Here is an 8,985-nt window from a genome sequence, read left to right as displayed (position 1 = left end):
AGGTTTTTCCCAGAGCTCAGCACATTCCTGACTTCTCCGGTGGCTGAGAGTGGGCAGGGGACATTTTGGAGAGAAGAGAGGAGGCCCCGAGCATTCTGGGATCTTGCCAACTTGTCCTATGGGGTCCTGCCAACCTGGTCCCTATGCCCTGATATGCAGTGTGGTCAAGGGGACAGTTCCTCAGAGGGCCCCCTGTGCTGGGGTGAGGGTTGAGGCTGACAAAGGGCCTGGTGGCCTCGCCTGGCTGCACAATGGGGCAGAAGCTGCTGATGTGCACTTCAGGGGTAATCCCCAGGCTCATAGCAGCTCCAGCCTCAGGCCTGGGCTCAGAGAGCTGTGAGCATCCGAGGCAGCAGCCAGGAGGGTTCGAAGGGCATGTGGGGGTACTTGTGCTTCCTATGCCGCCCCCCAGGGCCTGGTGAGTCAGGGCAGGCTGGGGGCCGGAGGCCAGGGTATCAGGGTGAGGCCTTGGTTGGGAGTTGGGCAGGTCTGGGTTCAAATTCTAGTGCTACCGACCACCTGCTGTGGGTGGTCATGGGCGTCACCCTCTCAGAGCCTGTTTGTCTGTTATATGGGGGGACAGAACAGTGTTGCAGCATCTTTGGGGTCCAGCAGAAATGGAGTTGGACCCCAGACCAGCCACTCCTGGCTGTATAGCTAAAAAGTGGGTATAATTTACCCACCTTGCACCCTTGATTCCAGGAGCAGGGCACAGTATTTAGCACAAGATAGGTGTGCCCCCAAAGGGCAGCTCCATTAAGCGGAGTAGTGGGACTCCCCTGTGCCTGGTCTCACTCAGGCCAAAAGCCCACTGACAAGGCTAGCTGTCCCCCTGATTTGTATGGATAAGAATGCAAAATATTTATAAGTAGCATTCATTCTATGCCAGATTCTTTAAAAGGTTTTTAGCCTCTTTTAACTCATCTAATCTTCACAACAAACCCATGAGGGTGAGCACTTTTACTATCTGTTTTAGAAATGAAGAAATGGAGGCCCAGAGAGATGCTGTTACTTGCTGAACGTCACATAGCCAGGCGGTGGCTGAGCTGGGAGAGGGAGTGGAAGTTTATTTTAGGGGGAGCCAGGGGGGCCAGGCTTGTTTCTGAAAGCCAGGAACCCATGCCGGTGGGGTGCTCAGTCTCCAAGGGGCTGTAGCTGTGCAAATCCCAAGAGCAGGGGCTCATGGTGGCAGTCTCGCCCCAGGCAAGGGAGCACGGCTGCCTTGTGGCTCCCCACCCCCAGGCAAGTGAATGTAGCTGGGAGGGGGGGATGTTTGTTTCCCCACCCTCACCCCTGGTGATGTCATGCCTGGGCAGCCAATGGCTGGGGTCTCCCCCTTCTTCCCTCCCCATTCCTTTTCCCCCCCAGCCTGGTGCTGGGGCTGAGCAGACGAGGGACAGGAGCTGCTCTGGAGGTGTCTGGAGGCCCAGTGGTAAGAGATCAGCCAGCCAGTTCCCTTCCTGGCCAGGCTACTAAGCCTCGGGAATGGGACCCAGGGTCCTGGGAGGTGCTGGGAGGGTGCCTGGGGCTCAGGAAGCAGCGTGTTGTAGGAGTTGAAGGTACAGACTTTGAAGCCAGACCCTGGCTTCCAATCCCAACGTTCCTCTCTTTCTGGCTGTGCAGCCTCGGACAAGACACTTCACCCTTTGTGCCTCCACTTTACTTCTCTAAAAGGGGCTGCTGAAGGCCACCTCACAGGGCTGACGGGGAGATAAGTTGCTGCTTGTAGGGCAAGAATGTCTGGGATAGGGCAGCAGTTTGGTCCCTGGAAGAGTGTGCTGGAGGCAGCGCTCACCTGGTGTGAGGTCATGCCCGAACTGGACTTTGTTCCTCATCCAAAGTTCCACTTTGGTAGGAAAGAGTGCGGAGCTACTGGTGGGCAAAGGCTGGATATGAGATACTTTGAGAAGCACAGCCCGGACTCTCACTTGCTGTCAGAGACTAGTTTACATGACTGAGCACCTACTATATTCTAAGCACTTGCAATTATCTTATCAATTTTAAATTGATTTTTTACAGAGATTTTTTTATTGATTTTTTACAGAGAGGAAGGGAGAGGGATAGAGAGTTAGAAACAGCCATGAGAGAGAAACATCGATCAGTTGCCTCCTGCACACCACACCCCCTACTGGGGATGTGCCCACAACCAAGGTACATGCCCTTGACCGGAATCGAACCTGGGACTCTTCAGCCCACAGGCCGACGCTCTAGTCACTGAGCCAAACTGGTCAGGGCTATCTTACCAATTTTCAAAACCATTCTTATTGGCTGCATTTGACAGCTGAGAAAATCGAGGCCCTGAGAGGTGAAATACCGTGCCCCAGTGTTCCAACCTGAGAAGTGCAGGAGCAGGCATTGACCGAGGCAGCTGCAGGCCATGCCTCCCCTCGGCCTCACTAGATGGCCTCAGGTTATGTCTAGGGTCCTGGATGGGTCAGGTCAATATCCCCATCCCATTACCGAGGGCACCAGATGGCTGGTAGCTAGGGAAGCTGAGGCTCCGAGTGGGGAGAATGAGGTTGTCACCAGCCATAGGGATAAGAGGTGCACAGGGCAAAGCTGGAGGAGTCCTCAGCAGGCCCAGCTCAGCTAAAGGGCCCAGTGCCTCTCACCCCAGCCACTCTGAAGGGCATGAGTGGCATTTTAAATGACCATCTAGCTGTACCTTTTCCAGGGAGGTGTTGTGAGAATTTAATGATCCAGGGACGGATCTTTGCACATGGTACGTGCTCTAGAAATGGGGACTCGGAGTTCTGGAAGCTTAGGAATGTTCCAGGATCGCACCAGAGGACCTGCTCAAGAAGTGGCTGCTGGCATCAGGAGGGTCCTGCCGTGCCTTGATTCACCATGGGAGCCCCATTAGATCTTCCTCTAACACAGCCAGGGATGCCCCAAGGAACTCCCCACCCCTCCTTCCCTTGCCTAGTAGGATGGGCAGAGCTGGGAACAGAGTGCCCTGGGTGGGGTGGGCTTCCTTCCGGGGGCTGGGTACGTGGCTCAGGAAGGGCACAGTTGGGGCTAAATATAACCTGGGCTGGCGGCTGTCCTGGGCAGGGATGAGGAGTAGGGTACTCTCGTGCCTCCACCCCTGCTGAGCTTCCTGTGCCAGCCTCTGGGTGTGACCTCGATGCCCCGCCTGAAGCAGGGAGCCTGTGGTCCAGGCGATCCTTTCCTCCGTCTCCACTACTTCCTACAAGGACCAGGCTTCTCCCACCCGGCTCAGGATGCTACACTGCGTCAGGGACTCAGAGTTAGCTTCTGAGACCTGGGTTCAAGTCCCGACTCTGTCACGGTGATCTCCTCTCAGCCCTCATTTACTCATCAGTAAAATGGGGTACCATGAGGCCTTGTCTACAAAGTGCCTGCCCAGCTCGGTTGGCACCACAGAGGTCCCTCTAAAAGTGCCTGTTTCTGGCACCTTCACAACCCCCACTTCCTGCCCCTGCCCTGCCCAGCCCTGCTCCTGCCCCAGCTGTTTTGCTCCTTGGGCCTCCTCCAGTGCTCAGGGCCACCAATGCTAGTTAAGGTGCAGGGTTGGGGGTGAAGGGCACACATGCTAGCTGTGTGACCCCAGACCGGTCACTTACCCTCTCTGAGCCTGTTTCCAATCCTAAAACAGCCACCATATCCAGGGTGATTGCAAGGTCTATGGGTGTCAACACAGGGCCCAGTTTAGAGGAAATGCCCAGATGGAAGCCAGCCCTGCTTGGAGGGGCTTGGGGCTCAGAGGAGAGTCCAGGAAAGGACACGGAGACCCAGACCCCTAACAGAGCCAGAGAGGAGCCCTCGGACTTGGTGGGGTGGGGGGGGGCAGCCAATGGAGTGGGCATAGCTGGAACATTGAGGGGGTCCCTGTGTCCTCCCTCCTGGCCACTGGTGGGCTATGAAGGGCCATTGTGCAGCTGGGGGTGGGTGGGCAGGGGTGGAATGTGACTGGGCACAGAAGATGGGCCATTGTTTGAGGGAATGTGCCGCGTGAGGCCTGACCTTTCCCTTGGGAGTGGGGGTTGGCGTGTTGGCATGCCAGGTGGGGGCTGGGAAGACAAGACCAGAGCTGGGGGGAGACAAGGGGAACATAATATCCAATCCCCTTCCCCCAGAAGGGCTTCAGGGGAGGCTACATACTAATCCAGCTCTGCCTCCTTCTCCCTGTGCTGTGTGACCAGAGCAAGGTTCTTGGGCTGACGGGCTAGGGCTTTCCGTGAGGTGGACAGTAGTCTTAGCACAGGACTGGCAGAGAGTGAGCACTCAATACCCACTAGTTATTATCAGAATAAGGGGCTGGAGCTTTCAGACAAGTTCAAGTCTGTGATGAGGGCAAGTGGCTCCCCTCCTCCCAGGCTCAGGTATCGTCTTCGTAATGGGCTCAGTAAGGGTACTGAACTCCTAAGGGCGTGCTGAGGTCCACAGGCAATAACCCCCGTGGAACATCTGACACAAGATCAGTGCCACCGGAAATTCTTAGCAATAACAGCAAGTGCTCGTGAAGTGGCTTCCATGTGCCTGACGCTTTATATTTAGTAACTCATTTGACTCTCCCAACAGCCCTGCAAGGGAGGTGCTCTCAGTCATGCCATTTTATAGATGAGAAAACTGAGGCACAGAGAGGTGAGGTGACTTACCCACGGGGAGTACCTGGGACGGTTATAATTATTTTATAGTGCATTTGGCCCCCTTGGCCCGTTGAGGTTTTTGCCTCAGGGGCTCTGCTGTCAGAAAGGCCTAGGAGTTAGTTCTGGCTTTCCTGTTTGCCGGCCAACTGTGTCATCCTGGGTAAAGGGCTTCTGAGGCGCAGGTTCTCCACCTGTGCTATGGAGATAGAGTATTGACAGAGTGAAGAAAGGGCCAGGCACTCAGGAAGCAGTCCGAGGGTTAGCTGACAGGAATGCTCATGTTTTTCTTCTTAGAGCCCCGGACCCGGGAAGCCCAAGGAGGTGACGCTGAGGTGAGCACTGGCTGGTGCACATGCCCCTCCCTGCCCCTCCACGGCCTGCCTGGAGTTTCATGCCTTTGTCTGTCCTTGGCAGGCAGCAAGACCTCAGAGAGAGGGTGCGAGTGCCACAGACGACTGTGCAGCACGCCAGGCTAGGCTCCTGTTAGGAGGGGGTGCCTGTGCCCAGGCGGCGGTGAGAGGACAGCTGGGGGGGCCCTCCTCCCCTTGATACCACCTTGACCTCCCCCTCTAAGCCCGGCCTCTTCTCCTCATCCTCCCCTGGCCTCAAACCTCCATCTCTGTCCCCCGCAGGCTCAGAGGCAGCTGCTCCATGCAGAACTGAAGCTGGTCCTGCAGAAGAAGGGAGAGAGGAAGCAGGAGCCTGGGGCCCAGGTGACTCCTAGCAGCGCCATGGAGGTCAGGAGCCGGAGTGCTGAGGTGAGTGCCCATACGTCCCCAAGGGGCGCTTGTGGGGCCTGGGTGGAGGGCACAGACTAGGGCAGCAAGGACACACTTCCAGACGTCTCTGTGCCTCAGTCTCCCTATCCATGAAATGGAAATAGTAACGGGGCCTATTTTATGGGTCACTGTGAGGAAAAAATATTAACATATGTAAAGTGTTTAGCACAGAGTAAGATTCAAAGCAGCTAATTCATTGGAGCAGAATGGAATTATACTAATCATGAGCTAAAGAAAATGTAGCAGAAACTCTTCATCGAAAGTGGCAGGATGGTGCAAGGGTTGAGGACACAGGGTTTGAACATATGAGTTTATTATTTTTAATGAATATATATTTTTATTGATCTCAGAGAGGAAGGGAGAGGGAGAGACAGAAACATCAATGATAAATCATTGATTGGCTGCCTGTTGCACACCCCCTACTGGGGATCAAGCCTGCAACCCAGGCATGTGCCCCTGACCGGAATTGAACCTGGGATGCTTCAGTCCATAGGCCTACACTCTATCCACTGAGCCAAACCGGACAGGGCTGGACCATGAGTTTAAATTCCAACCCTACCACTTCAGTTGTGCAGCCCTAAACAGGTGACCTGATCTCTCTAACCCTCAGTTTTCACATTCGTGAAATGGGGCATGGTCCCCCCACTCTGAGGCTGTTGAGGACTCTCACACCCGCCATTTGCACAAGGCCTGGCACCTAGGAAGCCTCCTTTACTCTCAGCTGCTGTCACTGTTAAGTAGATAATGCACTGGCATTGCCTGCATTCTACCAGGTGGCAGGCACAGAGAGGGTCCGCTTTTATAGGAGCCAAGCGGGCCGAGGGGTGGCAGGCTGGGGGTGAAGTGCAAGGAGGTTACTTACTGCCTACACAATAGTCTATGGGCTCTGAGGTCAGAGTCCTGAGGTTGAGGCCAGTGGCTTAACTTTCAAGTCACTTCACTTCTCTGACCCGTTGTGTCCCCCTCTGTGACTGCCCAAGCTGTGGGGAGGGTGAAACGAGGTCCCACACAGAAAATGCTCAGACCAGGGCCTAAGGGTGGTGGTGATGGTTATCCTGCTCCCTGCCACCTTCACCACGACTCTTCTTACCCCTTCTCTGCCCAACCCTCTGGTCTCAGGGCCACTGCTGTGGGGCATCTGGTCCAGGCTTGCTTTCCCCTCTCCAGCCCTGGGCTCAACTCCAGTCTGCGCCAATCTGGACGCCTTGCCCAACAGAGCATCCGTTTGGATGCCTGTTGCTTCAGGTCTCAGCTCACAATCAGACTCCTTCTAGTACACCCATCTTACCCACCTTTACAGTAGGGACACGGGCCCAGAGAGGGCGAAGTTCTCTCCCAGAGACACAGCAGATTGGGTTTCCAGACAGTTGTGGAACTGAGGTCTCTCCCTGCCTATTCCGGGAAAGTCCAGATGTGAATCCCACAGTGTGCAGCTGGGCCAGGGCCAGGGCAGCACCATTGACAGTAAATACCAGGAATACCATGTCGCCTGTCCACCACTCATTACCCACGCACCCCCCTTTCACTGGATTCCCTCTCCCATGGGCGTTCCGCGGGTCTTGGGGTCAGAGAGTCCACAATAGGGCACAGTCTCACGCACATGCATGTTTCCAAGGAGGTCAGCCCCACGCCCGCCCCTCCATGCCATACCACTTAAGGGTCCAGCCCATTATTTGGGAGCCCATCCTCACCCGCAACCCTGTTGGTCTGTTATTAAAGCCCCGCCCCATAGCTCCGGAGACTGTGGGTCCCCACCCACCAGCACGGACACCTAGCCACACCCCGCTCCTGTACTGGCCCCTCCACCCCGGCCTCTCTAACGGAGCCCCACCCCCATAGCCCCACCCTCCCCAACCCGCCCCGCCCCACTGCGAGCATAGCCCCTGCCTCTCCATCAGGCCCTCCTCGGTCGGGACTCTAGCTTCCCCCACACCGCCCCCCCCCCGCCCCTCCCGGGGGGATCTGGGAGAGCAGCGAGCCAGCGGAGCCCTTGAACCTTTCCGAGAGCCCCACTGAACGAGCGACCCCCGGGTTTCCTTAACGGGGAGATGCCAGCGTGGGTGGGCCCGCACGACCAGCCTGAGCCTCGCAGAGGGACATGTGCCCTAAGGAATGGTTTAAGAGACGCTGTTAAGCGCGATGGCGGGCTCTGGGCGCGGTCTGGCGTCCCGTGGCGACCCCGCACTGCCCTCCGCAGGAGCTGAGGCGGGCGGAGTTGGTGGAAATCATCGTGGAGACGGAGGCGCAGACGGGAGTCAGCGGCATCAACGTAGCGGGCGGCGGGAAGGAAGGAATCTACATCCGCGAGCTGCGCGAGGACTCGCCGGCAGCCAGAAGCCTGAGCCTGCAGGAAGGTGGGCGGGGCGGGGCGGGCGGGGGCGGGGCCTTTGCGCGGGGGCGGGGCGGGAGGGGGCGGGGCCTTTGCGCGGGGGCGGGGTTAGGAATCTGCCCTGGGGCCCGAGCGCGACGGGCTACCAAGAGGCGGGGTTAAGGTCGTGGGGCGGGGCTTTGTGTTTTGGCTCTTCAGCGGCTCTTAGTGGGCTGCGGAGATTCATTGTCTCAGAGCTGCTGTTTATTGGTTTTTGATCTTTTTGTGCCTCGGTTTTCTCATCTCTGAATTGGGAATAATTCCAGTTCTTGCCTCATAGGGTTATTATGATTAAATGAGTCAGCATTTGAAAACACTTAGCACATAGCTAAGTGGCACATAGTAAGCACTATGTAAGTGCTAGTTATTGTTTTTGTTGTTTGGGCTGGAGGTGGAGTTAACGACGTGGAGGGGTGGAGCGGGTAGCTTAGTAAGGGATGTCTTAGGTAACATGGATGAGACGGATGTGGTTTATTCATGCAACAACTATTATTTAAGGGCCTTTTATTTCCATATAGTATTCTAGGTGCTTGGGTTACTGAAGTGAACAAAACAGATAGGGTGCTAGACATATTTAAGTAAAAAAAAAAAAAAAGTAAAGTATATAGTAAGTTAGAAGGCAATATGTGCCACAGATGCCAGGGAAGAAGCTGAATTTTTAAATAGGGTGAGCCAGGAAGGGAGGAAAGACCCGATAAGCTGTGGGGCCATCTGGAAGAGCATTCCAGTGCAGACACCCCAAGCTGGGAAAGTGCCTGGCTTGTTGGAGGGAGAAAAAGGAAGCCAGTGTGGACAAAATAGTCAGTGAAGAAGGAATGAAGAGATGAGGCCAGAGAGGTGAGAGGGAGGGACGTTTTTAGAGGACTTTTAATCTGGGAGGGTTGTGAGTGGAGAATTGACTGTGTTGAACTAGTATATTAGCAGGAGACGGTAGGGGAGCAGGGTGAGGAGTAGGGAGGCCAACAAAAAGGCTACTGTGATTATCCAGGAAAGAGATGGTGATGCGTGGGGCCACAGTGATATTATTGGAGGTGAAGAGAAGGGTTTGGATTCTGGATTTATTTTGGAGGAGGAGCCTTCACGCTGGATAGGGGGTGTGATGGAAAGGGAGGGGTCAAGGAAGATGGTAGTCTTCCACATGGGGAATACTGGGTTGGGGCTTATTTGGAGGAAGACCAGAACAGTTTGGATTTGTTAAATGAGAAATGTCTCTTGAACACCCAGG

General features: G+C 55.5%; 1 protein-coding gene across 2 annotated transcripts in view; it reads left to right on the top strand.

Moving 5' to 3' along the window:
• Positions 1-1,372: 1,372 nt before the first annotated feature.
• LOC102431493 (periaxin-like) overlaps positions 1,373-8,985 on the top strand; it is a 12,343-nt gene continuing 4,730 nt past the window's right edge. Inside the window, exons 1-5 of one of the 2 annotated variants that reach the window (XM_014462641.2) lie at positions 1,373-1,432; positions 4,908-4,945; positions 5,028-5,126; positions 5,246-5,371; positions 7,590-7,746. In XM_014462641.2, the coding sequence (XP_014318127.1) occupies positions 5,345-5,371; positions 7,590-7,746 (184 nt within the window). In that variant the 5' untranslated portion in view covers positions 1,373-1,432; positions 4,908-4,945; positions 5,028-5,126; positions 5,246-5,344. The remainder of the gene's footprint in view (positions 1,433-4,907; positions 4,946-5,027; positions 5,127-5,245; positions 5,372-7,589; positions 7,747-8,985) is intronic. The other variant, XM_023760536.1, reaches the window with a different exon arrangement.

The sequence above is a fragment of the Myotis lucifugus genome, unplaced genomic scaffold (assembly GCF_000147115.1).
Source record: "Myotis lucifugus unplaced genomic scaffold, Myoluc2.0 scaffold_185, whole genome shotgun sequence".
In the NCBI taxonomy this organism is placed as follows: domain Eukaryota; kingdom Metazoa; phylum Chordata; class Mammalia; order Chiroptera; family Vespertilionidae; genus Myotis; species Myotis lucifugus.
This window is presented reverse-complemented; position numbering and strand designations above follow the sequence as displayed.